Source organism: Pristiophorus japonicus, chromosome 5 (assembly GCF_044704955.1).
Source record: "Pristiophorus japonicus isolate sPriJap1 chromosome 5, sPriJap1.hap1, whole genome shotgun sequence".
Taxonomy (NCBI): Eukaryota; Metazoa; Chordata; class Chondrichthyes; family Pristiophoridae; genus Pristiophorus; species Pristiophorus japonicus.
Genome location: NC_091981.1, coordinates 262,684,807 through 262,709,279, shown reverse-complemented (window position 1 = coordinate 262,709,279; position 24,473 = coordinate 262,684,807). Strand labels below are relative to the sequence as shown.

Below are 24,473 nucleotides of genomic sequence, written 5' to 3'. Positions count from 1 at the left end.
TTTGAGTCTAAAACCAAGGTTCCCGAGGTATGGAAAATGGTCCACGCTGTCCAAGGCCGGACCATGGATTTTGGTGACCGGGCTACATTTGACACTCATGAATATGTTTCCTGGTTAAAGTGTTGAATTAAGACTTTATCTTTATAGAGAACCTCATGGTGGTATTGCAACTTAATTTTCTAATGCACTTTGCTGTGGAATAATAGGGGATGACATGGCCATAGAGAGGGTGCAGCAAAGATTTACGAGAATGATTCAAGAGAAGATGAGAGGAGATTTGATGTGTTCAAAATCATGAGGGGTCTGGACAGAGTAGATAGAAACAGATCCCATTAGGCAGACATCGACGATGAGTTCCAACACCACCTTCAGTCGCCTGAGGAAGAGTGTATTTGAAGACCAGGACCTCAAATCTGGCACCCAGCTTCTGGTCTACAGGGCAGTAGTGATACCCACCCTCCTATATGGCTCAGAGACGTGGACCATATACAGTAGACACCTCAAAGCGCTGGAGAAGTACCACCAGTGCTGCCTCCGTAAGATCCTGCAAATCCACTGGGAGGATAGACACACCAACATCAGTGTTCTCGATCAGGCCAACATCCCCAGTATCGAAGCACTGACCACACCCGACCAGCTCTGTTAGGCAGGCCACATCGTCCGTATGCCCGACACAAGACTCCCAAAGCAAGCGCTCTACTCGGAACTCCTACACGGCAGGCAAGCCCCAGGTGGGTAAGGTAAACTTTTCAGGGGCACCCTCAAAGTCTCCTTGATAAAGTGCAACATTCCCACCGACACCTGGGATCCCTGGCCAAAGACCACCCTAAGTGGAGGAAGAGCATCCGGGAGGGTGCTGAGCACCTCGAGTCTCGTCACAGAGAGCATGCAGAAAGTAAACGCAGACAGCAGAAGAAGCGAGTGGAAAACCAGATTCCCCACCCATCCTTTCCTTCAACCACTATCTGTCCCACCTGTGACAGAGACTGTAATTCCCGTATTGGACTGTACAGTCACCTGAGAACTCACTTTGAGTGGAAGCAAGTCTTCCTCGATTTCGAGGGACTGCCTATGATGATGATAAAGCATGTGGAAAAGTAGCAGCTATTTATCACAGTTCCTTCTCCCATCACAACAAATAACATTCTCCATAAACAAACATATTGACCTGGAGTTTCTGCTAGGTTGCGCTGTGTTTTTCAACACTATTTGCTCAGACTCAGCCAAACCAGTGCAAAAGATTGCAGAATTTCAAGCCAAAATTACATTCAGCACAAATAGAGTTTCCGCGATCATTTGCATTCGTTTAAGAAACAGTGCACTAGAAGCCGGCCCCGCCCACAAAACTGGCCACACCCTCAGATCAAATTAATCACCATTGGGAGTTTTCGCTAATTGTGCTCACTTGCGGGCTTTCGAGGAGGCTCTAAAAATTAAGCTGGTTCTTTTGAGCACCAGGACATTAATAGACACGTTTTAAAAGCTTTTGAATATAATTTTTAAAAAATTTACTAAGAAACTGATACCAACATAACAGTAAATGGTTCTGTGTAGTTTTTTTAAGTAATTTTTACATTTGAAATCGAGTTGTGAACTAGACTCTGAGTAAAAATGCTTATTTCTTGTGATAAACCCATTTTCAGCTGTATTAATCAAACTACACCAAGTTACCCCTCTTAAATATATCAAGGAATATATTTTTAAACAACAAGAACTTGATTTTATATAGTGTCTTTAACGTAGTAAAATGCTGTAATCGTGACCATCTTTAAGAAAGGTGTCAAGTCCGACTGTGGCAATTAGAGGAGTTTCCCTGCTGTCTGCCGCAAGGAAAATCATCACAAGAATCCTCCTCAATCGTCTCCTCCCAATGGCTGAACAGCTCCTTGCAGAGTCGCAATGTGGATTCCGCCCACTAAGGGGCACAAAGGACATGATTTTCACCGCACGACAAATCCAAGAAAAATGCAGGGACCAGCATCAACCTCTGTACATGGTTTTCTTTGACTTCACAAAGGCTTTCAACTCTCAACCGTGAGGGATTATGGAGTGTCCTTCTCAACTTCAGCTATCCTCAAAAATTCGTCAACATCCTTCACCTGCTTCACGATGACATGCAAGGCGTGATTGTTATCAATGGATCCACCACAGACCCAATACAAGTGCAGACTGGGGTCAAGCAAGGCTGTGTAATTGCACCAATGCTCTTCTCAATCTTCCTCGCTGTAATGCTTCATCTCACACGCAACAAACTCCCCACGGGAGTGAAGTTAATCGACAGGACAAGCGGGAATTGTTTAAACTCCGACATCTCCAGTCCAGATCCAAAGTTGCTTCAACCTCAGTCATTGAATTACAACTCTGAGTGAGTTTGGTCAAGTCCTCATGCCGGCAGGGAGAGTAGACCGCCGGCGTGCAACGCCCACAAGAGTCCTCCTGCCCGCAACATTGCCAGTTTGGTCCGGACGGTCCACCGTTCCAGCAGGGGAGAAGACCGCCCGTGCAGAGGCAGGTCTTATCTGAACGGTAAGTATGAAGACCTACAAGAAAAGGTTATTGCACATTTCTTCATTTCTTTCACAGAGATTTAGGTGGATAGGGTCCCCTGAAGGATTTCTGGTGTTTTTTTAAAATTGTTTTGAAAAACTTTTATTTAATCCGTTCCCCCCTCCCTGGGCCAGACTCTATCCTCGGCAGTACTTTGCCGAGGATCGCATTTGCCACCCAGAATCGGCATGCAAGGCCCATTTCTGCCGCCGGATGGTCTTTCCCACATTTTTTCACAAAACCTCCGCCCAAAGTACCGTCAGGATCTTAGTGGTCCTTTACACAGTACTTGGGCGGAACTTAGGTTTCAGCAAACTCGGGCCCTATGAACTCTTCTTCAAAGTTATCATTGCTAATTTGATTTGTCCAAACAATACGATGATTAAAATCGCTCTTGATTATTGCCGTACCTTTCTTACAAGCCTCCATTATTTCTTCATTTATACTCTGTCCAACAGTGTAGCTACTGTTAGAGGGCCTATAGACTACTCCCACCAGTGACTTCTTTCCCTTATTATTTCTTATCTCCACCCAAACTGATTCTGCATCTTGGTCTTCTGAGCCAATATCATTTCTCACTACTGCATTGATCTCATCCTTTATTAACAGAGCTGCCCGATCTTTTTTTCCTTTCTGCCTATCCTTATGAAATGGTAAATAACCCTGAATATTCAGTTCCCAGCCTTGGTCACCTTGCAACTACGTCTCTGTAATGACTATCAGATCATACCCATTTATTTCTATTTGTGCCGTCAACTCATCCATCTTGTTACAAATGCTGCGTGCATTCAGATAAAGAGCTTTTAACTTTGTCTTTTTACCGACTCTGACCCCACTTTCTGGTGCACTTTTATGTTTACATGCCTGTCCCTTCCTGTCACACTCTGGTTATCATTACCCCTATCGCTACCCTGCACTATTGCCTTCTCCTTTCTCTCTGACTTTTAAAATTTCCACTCATCTGATCCCTCCCTCCCCCTCCCTTCCACTATTTAGTTTATTTGCACGCCGAAACCTGGAACTTGCGGGGTCTCTTCGGGTGTATGCGCATATCGTCGCACCCAGAGAGGCCGCAATTTAGAGCCCAATGTGTACTGTTTATTTTGTCCTGATCAATAAAATAAATTAATATGCATGAAAGTGTCTGGGATTCAGGTAGGCACAAGGTAAAACTGCACTTTCAGAGCCACAAAACTATTACTCGACATATGTTGAGCAATGCAACATAGAAACAAAATTGAGGATTAAGTTAAGGAGTTTAGCAAATACAAAACGTTGCCTTGCATAATCACTGCAAAATATTGAATGCACATGATGCTTTGTTTAACTAATTCTAATCCTTTGACCAATGAAACATATGCACATTTGAGCTTCTTTGGATGGGTTTAAATACAACAGATCATCCCTGTAATATGATTTTGGGAGTTATACAAACAGCCCATCATAGCCAAGGAATCTTCATGTGGGATTAATAGCAAGGGGCCAAATTTTCAACACAGGTTAGCATGATGATGATTAGTCGTTGCATTTCATTCTTTTGAATGCTACCGGCACTAAATGAAGTTAATATTTCGGTTAAATTAACAAAAACCTCTATCAACCTGATGCTAGTGACCTAGTGGAACTGCTGGTTCAGTTTATCTACTCGGCCACTTTCAGTTTCCCATCTCCTTCACCCACACCACATCAACAATGTCCAATATTAGCAGCAAGACTGAATAGTTTTCATTGACTACTGTCTGGCTTAATGATTCTTCAGACGGAACCAACGTTTATAATGTTTCCTCATCAGCACCAATAGTTTGAATGAGTGTGTCTGGAAAATCTAGTTTCAACAAACAATGTTTTTCTAAGTTGCTCCTACCTCAGAGTAAGGAAGCAGAATAAAGGCAAGAAAATGATTTAAAACTTTGAAACGATGGGAAACAGGAGGTAGAATAGGTACCCAAGTAAAATTACAGTTCACATAAAAAAGAAACAATGGGGAATGGGGAAATGAAGAATCGGTGGTTAAAGATCTATGACAGGGTAAAAGATTTAAATTCTGAAATGCACTTGTATTTCAGGTCTTTAAAGGTTTGGGTTAATAATACAGGAAAGTACTGTTATATTAGAGCAAGTTAACTACAGTAATATTCTGCATTGTCAAGTACTTTTTGAACCTACCAACTGTCTGACGGTTAACAAGCTATGATTCTGAAAGAGTGTTTCCGAGGCAATTTGCTAACAATCAGTTGCATTGCGAAATCTGAGCACTGCTCATGTACATTGGAACAGTTTAAAAGATCTGCAAAGAGAAACCTGCAGTGCGGAGAAAAATAATCAGCTGTATCTATAGGATGAGTTGAAGGCGCCCAACAGTGAAAACGTTTATTTCCAAACTTGACTCCAGAGATAATTACATTTTCCTGCTAATCGTTTGTAACATCTGACCCTGCTGCCCTCTCGACTTTGCCCCGACCCTCTATCCAAGACCCATTAATCCCAAGTGTGCAGAGTAAAGGTCAGCAGTGTCAGTATACACACCCCATGTCACGGAGATCAATCACTGTCAAAAATCTAGCATCTTCAAAAACCGATAAAGTTCAGAAAGAAAGGTTTTCATTATTAAATGATTGTAGCTGATAGGTGAACACAAAATCAATAGGAGTGGTTAGAATGTGGAATTCGCTACCCCAAGGAGTAGTTGAGGTGAATAACATAGATGGATTTAAGCAGAAGCTAGACTAGTACATGAGGGACAAAGGAATAGAAGGTTATGCAAACGGTTCAATGAAGTAGGGTGAGAGGAGTCTTGTGTGGAACATAAACTAGTTGGGCCGAATGGCCTATATCTGTGCAGTCAATTATATATACGATTCTGTCCCAAAATAGCTCTAAATCTCATACAAAACAGATGGTGAAAAGATCATACAGAGCACTGCCGAGCACCTGCTGCAGTTGACTCAGTTGTGTAAAGTGTCCGTGTCTTGGTTAGGCAGGCTGTTGCCCCTGGAACAGAACAGAACTGTGAAGCTTTGCCCTAAAGGAGGACCATCTCTACAAATCAGAATCAAAACCGATAAAAACAGTAACCTGTAAATCCAGCCAATTCTTTGATTATATTTACATGGGAACATAAGAAATAGGAGCAGGAGAAGACCATACGGCCCCTCGAGCCTGCTCCGCCATTTAATACAATCATGGCTGATCTGATCATGGACTCAGGTCCACTTCCCTGCCCGCTCTCCATAACCCCTTATTCCCTTATCATTCAAGAAACTGTCTATTTCTGTCTTAAATTTATTCAATGTCCCAGCTTACACAGCTCTCTGAGGCAACAAATTCCATAGATCCACAACCCTCAGAAGAAATTTCTCCTCATCTCAGTTTTAAATGGGCGGCCCCTTATTCTAAAATTATGCCCTCTAGTTCTAGTCTCCCCCATCAGCAGAAACATCCTCTCTGCAGCTACCTTGTCAAGCCCCCTCATAATCTTATACATTTTGATAAGATCACCTCTCATTCTTCTGAATTCCAATGAGTAGAAGCCCAACCGACACAACCTTTCCTCATAAGTCAACCCCCTCATCTCTGGAATCAACCTTGTGAACCTTCTCTGAACTGCCTCCAAAGAAAGTATATCCTTTCATAAATATGGAAAGTAAAACTGCACGCAGTATTCCAGGTGCGACCTCACCAATACAGTGTACAACTGTAGCAAGACTTCCCTGCTTTTATACTCCATCCCCTTTGCAATAAAGGCCAAGATTTCATTGGCCTTCCTGATCACTTTCTGTACCTGCATACTATCCTTTTGTACCCCCAGCTCCCATTGTACTGCAGCACTTTGCAATCTTTTCCATTTAAATAATAACTTGCTATTTGATTTTTTCTGCCCAAGTGCATGACCTCACATTTTCCAACATTATACTCCATCTGCCAAATTTTTGCCGACTCATTTAGCCTGTCTATGTCCTTTTGCAGATTTTGTGTGTCCTCCTCACATTGCTTTTCCTCCCATCTTTGTATCGTCGGCTACGTTACACTCAGTCCTTTCCTCCAAGTCGTTAATATAGATTGTAAATAGTTGCAGTCCCAGCACTGATCCCTGCGGCACGCCACTGATTACTGATTGCCAACCCGAGAATGAACCATTTATCCCTACTCTCTGTTTTCAGTTCATTAGCCAATCCTCAACCCCGTGGTCTTTTATCTTGTGCAGTAGCCTTTTATGTGGCACCTTGTCAAATGCCTTCTGGAAGTCCAAATACACTACATCCACTGGTTCCCCTTCATCCACCCTGTTCGTTACATCCTCAAAGAATTCTAGCAAATTTGACAAACATGACTTCCCCTTCTTAAATCCATGCTGATTCTGCCTGACCGAATTTTGCTTTTCCAAATGTCCTGCTACTGCTTCCTTCATATTGGACTCCAACATCTTCCCAACCATAGATGTTCGGCTAATTGATCTATAGTTTCCTGCTTTTTGTCTGCTTCCTTTTTTAAATAGGGGCGTTACATTTGCAGTTTTCCAATCTGCTGGGACCTGCCCAGAATCCAGGGAATTTTGGTAAATTACAACCAATGCATCCACTATCCCTGCCGCTACTTCTCTTAAGACCCTTGGGATGTGACCAATACTGACAAGGCCGCATGTATTGGCCATTCCCAGTTGCCCGGAGCAGGTGGTGGGCCTTCTCCTTGAACTGCCTTGGTCCTTGTGGTGATGGTGATCCAATCATGGTGTTAGGTAGGGAATTCCAGGATTCTTGCCCAGCAACAGTGAAGGAATGACAATATATGCCCAAGGGGTGGATGGTGTGCGACTAAGAGGGGAACCTGGCGACGATAGTGTTTCCAAACATTGCTCCTCTTGTCCTTCTCGGTGGTAGAGGTTACAGGGGAGGCAGGTGCTGTCAAAGTAACCTTTGTGAGTTCCCGCAGTGCATCCTGTAAATCATCATCATAGGCAGTCCCTCGGAGTCGAGGATGACTTGCTTCCACACTAGAAATGAGTTCTCAGGTGACTGAAGAGTCCAATGCGGGACCCACAGTCTCCGCCTCAGGTGGGGCAAACAGTGATTGAAGGAACAGGTGGGTGGGGGGGCCTGGGCTGCCAAGTGCTCCTTCCACTGTCGACGCTTGGCTTCAGCTTGCGACATAGTGCAGCCACAGTGTTCTGGTGATGGAGGGGGTGGATGTCGAGTCCAGTGGCAAAAGCACCAAACAAACTATTCTGTCAACACCATGTTGATCTCCTCGAGTGCCGTGCAGATTGCACCCATCCAGGCAAGTAGTGCCTATTCCATTGTACACTGGACTCTATTCCATTCTTCCACTTTCTCCATCACATCTGTTCTGACGATGCCATCTTCCATAGCAGTGCTTCCAATATGTCTTTCTTTTTTGTCAAATGAGGATTCGCCTCCACCATAGTTGACACGGCCCTCGACCGCGTCGGTTCCATTTCTCACACTTCTGCCCTCACCCCTTCCCCTCCACCCCAGAACCATGATAGAGTTCCCCTTGTCCTCACCTTCCACTCCACCAGCCGCCACATTCAACGAATCATCCTCCGCCATCTCCAGCATGATCCCACCATCAAACACATCTTCCCCTCCCCTCCCAGCATTCTGAAGGGAACGTTCCCTCTGCAACACCCTGCTCCACTCCTCAATCACAACAATAACTTGTAACTATATAGCGCCTTCAGCGTAGTAAAACATCTCAAGGCGCTTCAAAAAATTTGACACCCTCAACACCCCTTCCCACGGCATCTTCCCGTGCAAGCGCAGGAGATGCAACACCTGCCCTTTTACCTCCTCCCTTCCCACTGTCCAGGGCCCAAATACTCCTTGCAGGTGAATCAGCGTACTTCTTTCAATGTATTCGTTGCTCACAATGCGGTCTCCTCTACATTGAGGGGACAAAACGCAGATTAAGTGACCGCTTTGTGGAACATCTCCATTGAGCCCACAAGTGTGACCCCGAGCTTCCGGTCACTTGTCACTTTAATTCTCTGCCCCATTCCCACGCTGACCCCTCTTGTCTTCAGCCTCCTGAATGGTTCCAATGAAGCTCATGTGAGCTCGAGGAACAGCACCTCACCTTTCGATTAGGTACTTTACAGCCTTTCGGCCTCAAAACTGAGTTCAACAATTTTAGGGTAAAACATTTGCCCCTATCTTTTTGAATGGCAGCTGTTGCTGATTCTGCTATTCCCATTTACACCTCTTCTCGACCCATCTTTTGTTCCTTTACTTATCCCATTACCATCTCCTTTTGCCTTGCATCAACATCCCTTTTGTTTTTGTTTTTTTAAATTCATTCCCGGGATGTGGGCGTCATTGGCAAGGCCAGCATTTATTGCCCATCCCTAATTGCCCTGGAGATGGTGGTGGTAAGCCACCTTCTTGAACCGCTGCAGTCAGTGTGGTGACAGTACTCCCAATGGTGCTGTTACGAAGGGAGTTCCAGGATTTTAACCCAACGACGATGAAGGAATGGCAATATATTTCCAAGGCAGGATGGTGTGTAACTTGTAGGTGATGGTGTTCCCATGCACCTGCTGCCCTTTTCCTTCTAGGTGGTAGAGGCCGCGGGTTTGCGAGGTACTGCCGAAGAAGCCTTGGCAAATTGCTGCAGTGCATCTTGCAGATGGTACACACTCCAGCCATGGTGCACCGGTGGTAAAGGGAGTGAATGTTTAAGATGGATGTGGTGCCAATCAAGCGGGCTATATGCCAGTGTTGTGGCTGTACTGGAATAGCTTGGCTCGAGGAGCAGCTAGTTCTGAAGCACAAGTCTTCAGCACAACAGCTGGGATGTTGTCAGGGCCCATTGCCTTTGCTGTATACAGTGCACTCAGCCATTTCTTGATATCACGTGGAGTGAATTGAATTGGCTGAAGACTGACTTCTGTGATGCTGGGGATCTCAAGAGGATGCCGAGATGAATCAGCCACTCGACACTTCTGGCTGAAGATGTTTGCAAACGCTTCAGCCTTGCCTTTTGCACTTGAGAGATTGGGCTCTGTCATCATTGAGGATGGAGATAGTCATGGAGCCTCCTGCTCCTGTTAGTTGTTAAACTGTCCACCACCATTCATAACTGGATGCGGCAGGACTGCAGAGCTTTGATCTGATCCGTTGATTGTGGGATCGCTTAGCTCAGTCGATAGCATGCTGCTTCCTCTGCTTGTCATGCATGTAGTCTTGTGTTGCAGCTTCCCCAGGTTGGCACCTCATTTTTAGATACGCCTGATGCTGCTCCTTGCATGTTCCTGCATGCCTCATTGAACCAGGGTTGGTCCTCTGGCTTAATGATAATGGTAATGGTAGAGTGAGGGATATGCTGGGAAATGATGTTACCAATTGTAGTGGAATACAACTCTGCTACGGCTGCTGATGGCTCACAGCAACTCAAGGATGCTCAGTTTTGAGCTGCTAGATGTTTTAATCTCTCCTGCCTTCCACCCTATCACAGACCTTCCCTTTTGTTCTTCCCTCCCCTCCCCCTCCTCTGCACTTGCTTAAGACCTGTTGTATCTCTAACTTTTTTCAGTTCTGGCGAAAGTTCATCGACCTGAAATATTAATTCTGTTTCTCTCTCCACAGATGCTGAGCATTTCCAGCACTTGATTTTTATTTCAGATTTCCAGCATCTGCAGTATTTTGCTTTGGGACTTGAACCTTGAACATGCTGAATAAGCTTTGTGAGGTCAGGAGGTGAGCCACTCGTTGCATTGCCTAAGCCTATGTCCTGCTCTTGTAGTTATACGGGCTGGCCCAGTTCAGCTTTTGATCAATGATGGAGTTAATGTTGATGGGGGAGCGTTGGCGAAGTGGTGCCTTTGAATGTCATGGGGAGGTGGCTAGCCTTTTTCTTGTATGTGATGGTCATTACCTGGCACATCTGTGACACAATGTTACTTGCTAATTATCAGCCTGTCTGGATGATATCCAAGCCCTGTTGTAGGCTGGCATGTGCTGCTTCATTATCAGATGAGTTGCGACAACAACATTAGAACTAGGAAAAAAAGATTTATTATTTCTGCCATTTTAAAATCTCAATAAAAATTCTACAAATCATAGAACCGTTACAGCACGGAAGGAGGCTATTCGGCCCATCGAGCCCGTGCCAGCTCTCTGCAAGAGCACTTCAGCTAGTCCCACTCCCCAGCCCCTTCCCTGTGGACCTGAATTTTTTTTCCCTTCAGTTACTTATCCAATTCCCATTTGAAAACCATGATTGAGTCTGCTTCCACCACCCTTTCAGGCAGTGCATTCCAGATGATAACCACTCTGCAAAAAAAAAAAGGTTTTCCCTCATGTAACCTTTGGATCTTCTACCAATCACCTTAAATCTGTCCTCTGCCAACGTGAACAGTTTCTCTCTATACACTCTGTCCAGACCCCTCATGGATTTTGAACAGCTCTATCAAATCTCCTCTCAATCTTCTCTGCTCTTAGGAGAACAACCCCAGCTTCTCCAGTCTATCCATGCAATTGAAGTCCCTCACCCCTGGAACCACTCTTGTAAATCTTTTCTGCACCGTCTCCAAAGTGCATCCTTCCGAAAGTGCAGTGCCCAGAATTGGACACAATACACCAGTTGTGGCCAAATGAGTGTTTTATAAAGTTTCATCAGAACTTCCTTGCTTTTGTACTCTATACCTCTATTTATGAAGCCCAGGATCATGTAGACTTTTTTAACCGCTTTCTCAACTTGCCCTGCCACCTTCAACAATTTGTGCACATAAATCCCCAGGTCCCTCTGTTCAAGCACCCCCTTTAGAATTGTACCTTTAGTTTATATGGCTTCTCCTCATTCTTCCTACTGAAATGTATTACTTCGCACTTTTCTGCATTAAACTTCATCTGCCACGTGTCTGCCCATTCCACCAGTCTGTCTATGTCCTCTTGAAGTCTATCACTATCCTCCTCATTGTTCGCTATACTTCCAAGTTTTGTGTCAGCTGCAAATTTTGAAATAGTGCCCTGTGCACCCAAGTCCAAGTCATTAATATACATCAAGAAAAGCAGTGGTCCTAGAACTGACCCTGGGGAACACCACTGTGTACCTTCCTCCAGTCCGATAAACAACTGTTCAGCAATACTGTTTCCTGTCATTTAGCCAATTTTGTATCCATGCTGCCACTGGCCCTTTTATTCCATGGGCTTCAACTTTATCAAATGCCTTTTGGAAGTTCATGTATATCACATCAACCACATTGCCCTCATCAACCCTCTGTGTTACCTCATCAAAAAATTCAATCAAGTTGGCTAAACACGATTTTCTTTTAACAAATCCGTGCTGGCTTCCCTTAATAAATCCACACTTATCCAATATCATAACTACATTATTGTTCCAGGGAATCCTTGGACTGTTTGAAGAAATTAATCCATTAAATGAAATGTCAAATCCTTTGTCTTTACCATGATTCCATCCATGACCAATGCCAAGTCTGCTGAAATCCAAGACTCTCAAGGATATGAATACAGTATTCAGATATTCAATAAACTGGAGTATGCAACCGGTTGCTCACTATTCAAAACTCCTTGTTCTTTTACAATTCTCAATTAATTTGATGACTGAAGAGCACTAATAGAGAGAACATAATCTCAAGATATTTAAATTCATTTTATATTGCAGGAAACACTAAACCTACTTTTCAAATTACGACATACGCATTTATGATTAGAGCTGAAATCTTTTTTGCAAATTTATGCTTTGATAATTAGGCAAGTTATTATCTGCTTCACATATCATTTTGATCACGCTGCTAAATGGTTACCCTTTTTTCGACAGATGACTTAACAAACCTGGAGGTTGCGGTAGGTAAGCCCCAAGCAGTTTGGATTTCTTCTTTTCGTACCCTTTCTGTGTGATGTCTCCTGCAAATGAAAGAAAACAAGCCATTGTTAAATGAAGGCACGCAGGATAAATGATCGCACCGAGGTCTGTGACGTTTCCATCACAACAGCTGCTTTGGCACTTCTCATCAAATCAGGCCGCGCTGGGTCATCATCTTCTGAGATCCTTACCCACACAAGTGATCATTTTGCTAAATGAAACCTAGTGCAATTTGTTTCAGTATGACCGGGGAAGCACTCATGGTTTAAATCCTTGCTGGCTAGCCATCAGCAGCTTTCCAGAATAACACAGGCACTTTCATTAAAGTAATCAACAATGAATTATGCATTAGCTACAGGCTTGTAATCGCTGTCAAAATGAATTACCTACCAGGTCCAATCATTTCTATTTAATAAAGACAGAAAGTTCTGGAAACAGACAGCACGTCCATCAGCATCAGAAAAAAGAGATAGGTTAACATTTCAAGTAAAGATCTTATCATCAGACCAGGTCTCACAAAGGATCTCTGCTCAAAATGTTAACCTTTCTATTCTCCGAACAGATTCTGATAGACCTTTCCAACATCTTATTTTCATTTCCGTTTCCAATATTTGAATTTTTTTTTAAACAATTTAATTAGTGGGTAATTATATCATAGCCCAAATCGCACCCAATGTGCCAGAAAACTACTAGCGCGTTTACAACCAGAGTAATATGAAAATCACAGCTAGTAGTTTACTTTAAAATCATCCAGTTCCACATGCGCTAGGCTTTTGCATACACTTATTTCAGTTTACCATTTATCCAGAAGATATTCAAAAGCACCAACATTTCTGGATGTATTTTCAACTGTGCACCTTTAACCCGAATATGCTACTTACCCTCTCTCCCTCCCCCCTCCCCCAACCGCCCCCCCACAACCCAAACCACCCCCCCCACTTCCCTAAATAAAACCAATATGAAGTCTGCTGTGGAAAATGTCAAACATGTCAGAACTCCAGCACGAGACCCTAAATTAACCTCTACCAGATGTGTCAGTCAGGATAAGGTCTGCTAATATGATTGCCAATAAAACTATACCCAGCCATGGGTTAAAAGTTTCACACAGTTCACACAGTAATAAGTGGAGGCACTGTGGCTTAATATTTACTATTTTAGACTAAAACAACGCAGAACAATTACTTTTCTGGAGCCAGAATTCTGAAGAGATAGTCTGCTATCTTTGTTGTCAAAATTATCTGGATTATTTTGAAAGAGATATATACTAGGATAAACATTTGACCAAAACTTTATTAAACCTTTTCCAAAGATGTAGCAGCTTAATACAAAAATCCTTTCAGAATCTGTACCAACAAAATTGGGAAGAAGCTTTCAAAAAGATACAGATCAATAAAAAAATGACTGCATGACAGGCGACTTGGCATAATTTATTAATTTTAAATTAAAAAGGCAAGTAATTGTCTTTTTCAAAAAGTGCTCAACCAAGTAAATATGCAACGATCAGATTAAAAACAGTTTGTATTATAACACATCCTGTATACCTTAAACTGCAATTAAGAGGTTGCGTTCAGTTATATTTGGAAGTTATTATGCAGACCATCTCTGCAATAACTCTGGCACGACACCTAGTGTTACTGTATTCGTACTAAGTAACATTGCTTTCTGGTCACCTGAGCTAGGTGCAGAGGAACAGATTCGACTAACGTCCAGAAAGAAAACTGTTGCAACCCATAGTTACCCACCATTCCAACAGATACATTCATGCGGTTTTTCTGCTGGCTATGAATCTTGGATTTTACTCTCTTGAAATATATCACATTTTAGATACACAAAAATGGTTAACTTTTATATTTTTAAGTTTTTTTTTGGGGGGGGGGGGGGGGGCAATTTTTCTGTCAAAGAAGATGCATCACCTGAATGGGTCCAGAAAGACAAATTCACACATTTCGGGTCAGATTATATACATTTTTATATTCAATTTCTGTAGATACATTCGTCATAAATTGAAAATCATTGTTTGTCATCTCATGGGAGGAAAGAGAAAAACACCCAAGTACACCATCATTTTAAAAATCTATGCGTTTTTTTTATATCAGGCAATCATTTCCCATTCCATTGTCTTCTATATAATTTCAGTGGAGGAAGGCCATTCACCTGTGCTGGTGTTGGTTTTGAATGTAATCCCATTTGGCTGTCCTTCCCCAACATCCTTTCATAATTTTCTTCAAGTGTTGTATCTAATTCTCTCAAATTCTGTGATTAACTGAGTTTCAGTAGGACTTGTGGCAATTCAGCCCACATTCGACTAACAGTTTGAATGAAAACATTTCTTCTCACCTTTATTAAAGAAAGTAAGACTTGTATTTCTATAGCGCCTTTCACAATCACCGGATGTCTCAAAGTGCTTTACAGCCAATGAAGTACTTTTTTTTTTGGAGTGTAGTCACTGTTGTAATGTAGGAAACGTGACAGGCAATTTGTGCACAGCAAGCTCCCACAAACAGCAATGTGATAATGACCAGATAATCTGTTTTTTTGTTATGTTGATTGAGGGATAAATATTGACCAGACCACTGGGGATAACTCCCATGCCCTTCTTCAAAATAGTGCCATGGGATCTTTTACGTCCACTTGCAAGAGCAGACGGGGCCTCTGTTTAACGTCTTATCTGAAAGATGTCGGCCTCAGACAGTGCAGCACTCCCTCAGCACTGCACTGGAATGTCAGCCTAGATTTTGTGTGTTCAAGTCCCTGGGGTGGGACTTGAATCCACAACCTTCTGAGCCAGAAGCGAGTGCTACCCACTGAGCCACAATCTGACACTATACTTCAAGCTCTGAAAGGAACTCCAATGTACGCTACCATTGAGGGATTTAAAAATGAAAAAAATTGTAAGACTTGAGTATTTTGAATGAACTAATCCATTAGTTCTGCTGTCTGTCATTCCTGCTATAGACTGCATCTGGGTTTCAGCTATCTCAGGAAATCTATTCATATCAAATTAGCTGAAAGGGCACTTTACTGCACAAGAACTTGTAAAGATCAAATGAACTCGAGTGGCAGTACCTTAAATATTTCATACGAATTTTGTTTTTAACCTGGTTTGGTATCTGCACAATTTGGATTGTAAACATCAAGCAACTGACAATTTATATATATATTTCAGTTAAAACACCATTGCTGTTTTTCTTAACACGCAATTAGCGGGCGAACTTGGGAGCTTTTCAAAGCATCGGCCAACTCAAATAAAAATTCAGATTCAGCATTTTCCCCGAGAGAACAAGCTCCATCAAATTTACCTAGTGAGTGCATGAGAGCAGGAAGAGGACTGTCAATTCGCTCGCAGCACTTCTTAACAGAGGAGGCCGAGGGGAGATTCAATCGGAGGTGTATAAAATTATGAGGGGCCTAGCTAGAGTGGATAGGAAGGACCCATTTCCTTAGCAGAGAGGTCAATAACCAGGGGGCATAGACTTAAAGTAATTGGTAGAAGGATTAGAGGGGAGTTGAGGAGAACCTTTTTCACCCAGAAGGTGGTGGGGGTCTGGAACTCACTGCCTGAAAGGGTGGTAGAGGCAGAAACCCTCATCGCAATACTTGGATATGCATTTGAAGAGCTGTAACCTACAGGGCTACGGACTAAGAGATGGAAAGTGGGATTAAACTGGATAGCTCTTTTTGGCCGGCATAGAGACGATGTGCCAAACAGCCTCCTTCTATACCATAATCCTCTATGATTTAAGCTTGCTTTCCCTCATCATTACTCAGCAAACAGCAATACGTTTATCGATGCCTGAAGGATGAAACAAACTAGCCTCCCAACCAAAAAGAATTTTGCAAGCTTAAGAAAAGGAAATTGAACATGATAAATTGGGGCTGTTTGAATTAGAACAGATTATGGGCGTGATTTAATAGAGGCGTTAAAAATTATTAAGGGATGGTACTTGGTTTCCAGTGATTGAGGGGTCGAGAATGAGGAAACATGGATATAAGAGTAAATGCAAGATATTTAGGGCAAAGACATTTGGATTTTCAACAGAACAACCAGACCATCACTTAGCCAAAAGTTACCTCAGCAGTCAATACTCCACGCCCAACTGCTCACTGCCCCCGTTCAAAAAGGCATGCCACCTCTCCCGGAATTGGCTTACAAAGATGCATTATATTCCTCCAACCCTCTCCGTTCATACTGGTATTCTTCCTCTCCTATCCCCCACAAGTCAACGTGGCACTCTTTTCTCCCTCTTCAACTCAGTTAAGCTAGGATTCAAGTTGGCATATCCCTTCCTATCCCACCACAAAGCTACTCCTCTCTTTCTCTCCCCGTGCACTGTTATCAGCTTCTGTCCTTTCCCTCTTCCTTTCATTACCATCCATTCCTTTCCCTCCCCTTTCATTGTCATCCATTTCTCCCCGTCTGCTTATAGGTACAACAGGAATGAAGTTGAAGTTCACTGATGATACTAAATTAGGGAGCATGGCCCACAGTGATGACACTTGCAGGAGTAGATAGGTTGGTAGAGAGCTGAAAGGTGGCAGATACAGTTGAATGTAGAGAAATGTGAAGTAATACATTGAGGAAGGAGAAGCATGTCCTGAATAGTAAAATTCTTAACAGAATGAAGGAAGCAAGAGATCTGTTGTTACACATCGATAAATCCTTAAAGGTGGAAGTGCAGGTAGAAAAGGCCACAAAAATGGGTTTACTTTTAAATGCATTGAACATAAAAGCAATTTTTACTGACATTGGTTAAGCCACAGTAGGAATTTTGTTTGCAGTTTTGAGCACAAGGAGGACATGAGAGCTATGAAAAGGGCACAGCAAAGATTCACTAGAATATCAGAAATGAGAGATTGTTGTCATGATAAAATCTTGAAAAAACATTTTTTTTAAAAACTAGAATAGGAGTTTAAGAAGGTATTAACACAGATTTTCAAGATTATGAAAGGTTTTGAGGGGTAAATGGTGAGAAATTGCTTTCAATGTTTTGATAACAAAAGAACAAAGATTAAGGATTATCAGAAGGGGAAATGCGTGATTTTTTTGTAGATGATTATAAATGGATTACTGGATTAAAAGCAGTTGTTGATGTAGACAGTATATCATTGAAAAGGGAACTGGATAAATAGATGAAAGGGAAGAATATAAAAGGGTACAGGATATGGAATTAGAGCAGCAACTCCAGTTGAAGAGCTAACACCTGCACGGGGTCAAAAAACTTCCTTCTGTGTGATTTTAAATGACATTTTAAGTACGCTGTCTTCAATACAGATGCAATGTCATCCCATTACAGATGAGACAGCACTAATTTGTCCAGCCATCAGAGATAATTGACATTTTCCGAAGAGAAAGGTCACATTCATTGAGTGGGTCATGTTTTTACTTCGTTCTGTGCACAGTATCTTTCTCTGCTTGGATTTTTTCACATGCAGTGCGTCACTATTTGCAGACAGACAATCCCTAGTGATCGGATACAGACTGAGAGTCTTTGCCTACATTTCTGTGCAGTATATTTGCCTGCAGTGGCGGTCTCATGTGGACAGCTCTCTGTAGGACATCACTATTAGAAACCTATGAGACCAGAGCGACCAGAATTTCACCACAATATCAAGTGTGTAGTTAGAATTTTGTTTGAGGAGAAAAAAATCTCTGTCTGGTTTATCAAGATAGCAAATATACCCTATTGATCAATATTTATCAAATAACAACAATAATGAGGCAACACCAGTCTGTCATTTCCAACATTAGAACAGAAAGGCTCTAGGTTTGATCTATAGGCTGTGTTGCAGTTAGTGAATCTCAGACAAACTAGTGGTGGCGAATGCCAGAATTGGACTCGGTGTCCCTCGGTCAGGGAAGGGGGGAACAAAATCAGCAGGGGCTCCTGATTCTGACAGCGGTCTCATGATCTGGATTGATGTCAGCAAAGATCACAATTTTCCCCACTCTCACCCCACAGTCAAATAGCATGCTGGCAATCACAATCCAGGCTCAGGCATAGCTGTGGGTTATCAGCAGTCACCGAACTGTATTTCAGTGAGTCATCGACAGGTGGCCGGGCGGAAGGGGGGGGGGGGGGTTGAGGGGGAGAATATGCAGAGAAAAAGCCACCACAGTACTTTGCACCACATTCAGTCTTACTGTGGTTTGATTGTGTTCTTCATATAAATCACTAACAGGTTGCTTATTGCGACCCATTCTGTGATTGCCCAAATCAGATCGAGAGACATCCAATATAAAGCTTTTTTGGCTCAACATACCACATGATGTCCAAGAAAAACAGGCGAAGAAGAGCCATGGGACTCACTTACATCCCACAAATGGCTGACTTCAATTATGAGCCGGATTCCACAGTTCATCATTATGCATTCTGTTTGCAGCACACATTAAGTGAAAGCACTTAAAATTGAAATGATACAAGACAAATGCAAATTTTAAAATGAAAACTTAAATGGATTCAGATTGCAAAATGGGTTCGGTGACAGCACGGTGAAACTTGCCCTTGTACACCTGCTGCCTGTTCTCAATCCTGATACCATGTGGCAAACCCAGAATAACTCGATGACATCATCATATAGAGTAAACTGGGATCAGTCAACAGGTTACTCACCTTGTGTAAACACTGGGATGTTCTGCTCAATTAACTGGGTGGGAGAATGCTTTGAACAGCGCTAACAATTCAGGTATTGAGAGTGGAACTTCACATCAATCACAGGAGAGAGGGAGTTTGACACAAAATGGTTATTTCTCTGGCTAGTCAGGTCGAAGCATAAAGTAAATAAGTGTACTAATATGTACCAAAATATAATTTGGGATTGTGGGGCAATTCAGAAAAGACTATACTTTCCCTTTACAGACACATAGTTCAGCTACATATCCACTTTATTGGGCAGAGTTTGGTAAGTGAATCTTGTGATCAGTTAGTACCTCTCAATGTCTGGCAGAATCTGCAATCCGATCAAAAAATGAAAACAGCATGACGAGTGATCTCCAATGATACGATGTGTTATTAAATAATGATTACAGTTAATGAAATTCAAATTTTTGTTCATTATAACGTACTACAGTGGAACTGTGTTGCTCTTAGTCTTCCAACTTTAATACAAGTTAATCAAAACAGACTAGTAAGCTGTTAGAGTGGAAATGAAATGAATGCAACTGGCCAACTAAAATTCACTCATGCAACTAGCTGTTATTCAACAAAACAACCAGAATGATAAAAACAAAATCTCAATTAGTGGACATTTACTTTAATGGATGAAAATACATGAAGATTATTCTTGGGTGTTATATGTAGCTGGAGTTGAAGGCCTGACCCAATAAAGATTTAATTATAAAACATAAAACATGGAGAATGGTAGCATAATGGTTATGTTACTAGATTAGTTATCCAGAGGCCTGGACTGATCCCAGAGTCACGAGTTCAAATCCCACTACGGCAGCTGGGGAATTTAAATTCAGTTAATTAAATAAATCTGGAATGTAAAGCTACTAATGGTGACCATGAAACTATCAGATTGTCATTATAACCCATCTGGTTCACTAATGTCCTTAGTGTCACATAGGGCAGGCCACATTGTCCACATGCCAGACACAAGACTCCCAAAGCAAGCGTTCTACTCAGAACTCCTTCACGGCAAACGAGCCAAAGGTGGGGCAGAGGAAACACTCCAAGGACACCCTCAAAGCCTCTCTAAAAAAGTGCAACATCCCCACTGACACCTGGGAGTCCCTGGCCAAAGACCACCTTAAGTGGAGGAAGTGCATCCGAGAGGGCGCTGAGCACCTCGAGTCTCATCGCCGAGAGCATGCAGAAATCAAGCGCAGGCAGCGGAAAGAGCGTGTGGCAAATGTGTCCCACCCTCCTTTACCCTCAATGACTATCTGTCCCACCCACGACACGGAGTGTGGCTCTCATATTGGACTGTTCAGCCACCTAAGGACTCATTTTAAGAGTGGAAGTAAGTCTTTCTTGATTCCGAGGGACTGAGTACGATGATTAGGGAAGGAAATCTGCCATCCTTACCCAGTCTGGCCTATATGTGACTCCAGATCCACAGCAACATGGTTGACTCTTAACTGCCCCCTGATATGGCCTAGAAAGCCACTCAGTTTTACGAAACTGCTACAAAGAACAGCAGTTCAAGAAGGCGGCTCACCAGCACCTTCTCAAGGGCAATTAGGGATGGGCAATAAATGCCGGCCTTGCCAGCAACGCCCACATCCCATGAACTAATACATTTTTTTTTTAAATTAACTCATCTCAACAGCTCCAAGCTACTGAATGCTGACCAATGTTTGATTGGGGGAATGAATAAAGCTGAATTGTATTATCAATGCAAAATCAAAATACTGAAGATGCTGGAAATCTGAAAAGAAATAGAAAATGCTGCAAATACTCAACAGGCTAGGCAGCATCTGTGGGGAGAGAAACAGAGTTTACGTTTCAGGTCGATGACATTTCGTCAGAGCAGTATTATCGATGTGCGGATAAATTCTTCATTTTGCACATGTATACAGTATACTAAGTTTTCTTTATTCATTCCGGGATGTGGGCGTCGCTAGCAAGGCCAGCATTTATTGCCCATCCCTAATTGCCCTCAAGGTGGTGTTGGTGAACCGCCTTCTTGAACCGCTGCAGTCCCTGTGGTGAAGGTACTCCCACAGTGCTGTTACGGAGGGAGTTCCAGGATTTTGGCCCAGCGACGATGAAGGAATGGCGATATATTTCCAAGTCAGGATGCTGTGTAACTTGGAGGGGAACTTGCAGGTGATGGTGTTCCCATGCGCCTGTTGCCCGTGTTCTTCTAGGTGGTATAGCTCGCCCTGACCTGAAGTATTGCTTATAGATTTAAGGCTCACACCAAACATCTCTGTTCAACTCTTGCTGGCAATTAATTTCCTTTTTTGCAATGTTTACCAAAGAGTATTAGCATAAAAACGTCAGTAAATATTACAAGTTTATTACTTTTTTTAAAATATTAGTTTTGTCACTGAAAAAGTCAAGAGCTGAATGTTGGCCAGTAATAACTTGATTAATTCATTCAGACAACAAACAATAATGACTTCATGTCATGTTACTTCTGCAGTCTTCATGGAATTAACTGAGTCACTTTCTACTGCGGCCTTATCATCATTTTGCTTTCATCCCAAGGGATCCCTCACTCACCACAAAGGTTGCTTTTAGCTACCAACCATCTCCTACAGATTATTGTTCCTTCATCTCCAGCACCAAATTCAATATCACTTAGTTGACAGATGATTTAAAAAAGAATAAAACCCCTTCAGGAAAATAGCGTGATTCAGTCATTTCCAGATACAGTACACTGATATCAAGTCACAAGGTTTGGCTTACTGCTGTGTATCCAGTATTTTTGGCAGCACCCTGCAGGGACATTTTATCATCAGATCCCGTGCGGTTTTGGTTCAGAAGACCATTCACAACCCTGCCTTGCCAAATAAAATGCAAAGAGGATACCTGTTTGACGATGCTGGCAGGGGCAGTGGATTCTCTGCAGCATTTTACATTGTTAGTTGGACAGCCCATCAAATATATTGTTCAAAACAAAGCAAGGTCTGTCTTCCACCACACGCGGTGTTCAGAAGAAATAATATATCCTGTCTGGAGATAATCCTTTAATCCACATTTTCAGCTCAGGCTTGATTAAAGTTAACTCACCACAACTTAAAATGTACATTAAAATATAGGCTCAATTAGATATTCCTGTTGCCAGCCAAAGGCAATCACACACGTGAAATTTTTGCCTAGTACATTGAATAGGTGAGTGCCAACACAGTAAATATGTTCCACATACATAGATTTTACTCTTGTATTGTTGAAACACTTATTCCATCCTGTACGTGTAATTTCACTTTCCTTATTATTTGCCTCGTATTTATATGCAACATATAACATTTTCTACGTACATCAGCACTCCTTTTTTGGGCATCATCACTTCTGTGTGCCTCTAGATGGCAGCTCGGTCAGATTTCCCATTATTAAATGAGCAGCTACAAGCTGTCCCACAGTCACATCTGCAGCTTTAAGCAGCACAGTAAATGAAGCTGCAGAACCTCCACAGTGCTCTGCACAAATACTTCTGGTAAGTTGTTAAAATAAATCTTAGTTTTCTTTTTCTAGCTGTTCAGCCCATAAGTTTTTTTTTTAAATTGACTCATAAATCTATTCAAAAGGTTATGTCCTATTATCGTTCCAATCAATAACAACAACTTGTATTTATATAGCGCCTTTAACATAGTAAAACGTCCCAAGGCGCAAGTATATAAGACAAAAAAATGTGATACCGAGCCACACAAGGAGAAATTAGGGCAGGTAACCGAAAACGTAGTCAAAGAGGTAGGTTTTAAGGAGCATCTTAAAAGGAGGAAAGAGAGGGAGAGAGATTTAGGAAAGGAATTCTAGAGTTTAGGGCCAAGGCGACAAAAGGCAAAACCACCAATGGCTGAGCGATTATAATCTGGGATGCTCAAGAGGGCAGAATTAGAAGAGCGCAGATATCTCTGGGGGAGTTGTGGGCTGGAGGAAATCAAAAGTCTGATGTCAACAGTACCTACAGGTTTTTCACTATTAATTGAGTCTACTTATAACTGCATTGTCACAGTGGTGCGACTTCATGCATGTAAGAGATAACACAACAGTAATGAGTAGTAATGTTGTAGTAATGAGTAGCACAGGATATTCCACAAAATGTATAACTCAGATGTACCTGCAATGTACCTAGAATTTACAGCACAGAAACAGACCATTTGGCCCAACAGGTCTGTGCTGGTGTTTATGCTCCACACGAGCCTCCTCCCGCCTTACTTCATCGAATCCTATCAGCATAACCTTCTATGTCTGGAAACTAACCAACCTGCACCCCCCGACCATTCTGAACCTTGCAAGACCCTTTTTTTTTTTACAAAGCAAACAGCACCGAGAATGACAACTTAACAGTTATGTTATCAAAATGTTAGGTATGGCTTTATTTTTGCACTATTAATACGTTGCATACATATTGAAGAGGTCTAAAAGACATGGGGCTATAAATTCAGCACCATTTCTACCCGGTTTCTCGGCAGTACTCCTATTTTTTGTTGAAAACCGCCCGGTCCAAGTTTCGTCAAAGTGTTACTCCAGCGATTTTGAAATACTGCTGGGGAGCAGACCGCTGGTGTGGAAGACTGAAAAAACCCGGCACCACTCGAGTTTGGCGGTAGCTGTGTTTCGTAGCGGAGGGAAAAAATACCGCCCACGAGAAAGCTGCCGGAGCTGGGTGGTCGGTATGAAAGGCTGCAAAAAGCTAAGCTAAAAGTTTTTTTAAAATTATTTTACAGCGATTCAGTGGGAAAGGGTCCCGAGAATGTTTTCCGATTTTTTATTTTTTGGAAAAATATTTTGTGTGTTTCCCCCCTTTTGAGTAAGTACCACCCAATTTGCCCAGGATCGCATTTTCCGCTGAGAAACCGTGTGTAAGACCCATTTTTCCCTCCGGGCGTAATTTTTTCCTTTTTTTGATCAATTTCTCACCGGCATTAATTTAATAATCTTAGCGGTTTTTGGGAGGCAATCTGGCGGTGACAGATTTTGTGGAAATTCTAGCCCATGATCGCTGGCTTCGCCATGTTTCCTATTCTTAGACCAAATCATTCAAAAAAAAGTAAAATCATCATCAATAATATAACAAATCACTGAAAAATAGATTGTGGTATCAATGGAAAACTTATCGCTGAGGTATAGAATATTGTATTTGTTCCACAGGAGGAGGAGCGCGAATGAAAACTGCCCGTGGTGTTTGTGAGCTGGATAAATATATTAGATGCTCAGTGTCAAGTACACTGCATAAACACCAAAGAAAGTTGCAGCAACTTTGTTTCATGCAGGCAGCTTAGTTCAGTCCCAATACACTGGGGGTAAAATTCAACCTGGTAGGGTCAGTAGCTGATTGGCCACGCACTATACACCCCATCTGATTAAAAGTGGACGGGGTGTATAACAAACAGCCACTCCGTTTTGATATCCAAGTAATTGAAATTTATCCCCACTAAATCAACACTCGACAGATCACATATATGCTCCATATCC

At 42.3% G+C, this 24,473-nt stretch overlaps 1 protein-coding gene across 1 annotated transcript in view; it reads right to left on the bottom strand.

Moving 5' to 3' along the window:
* Positions 1-24,473, bottom strand: part of LOC139264688 (disco-interacting protein 2 homolog C) — a 622,729-nt gene that overhangs the window by 257,385 nt on the left and 340,871 nt on the right. The window contains exon 2 of the mRNA XM_070881594.1: positions 12,357-12,428. Coding sequence (XP_070737695.1) covers positions 12,357-12,428 — 72 coding nt within the window. The remainder of the gene's footprint in view (positions 1-12,356; positions 12,429-24,473) is intronic.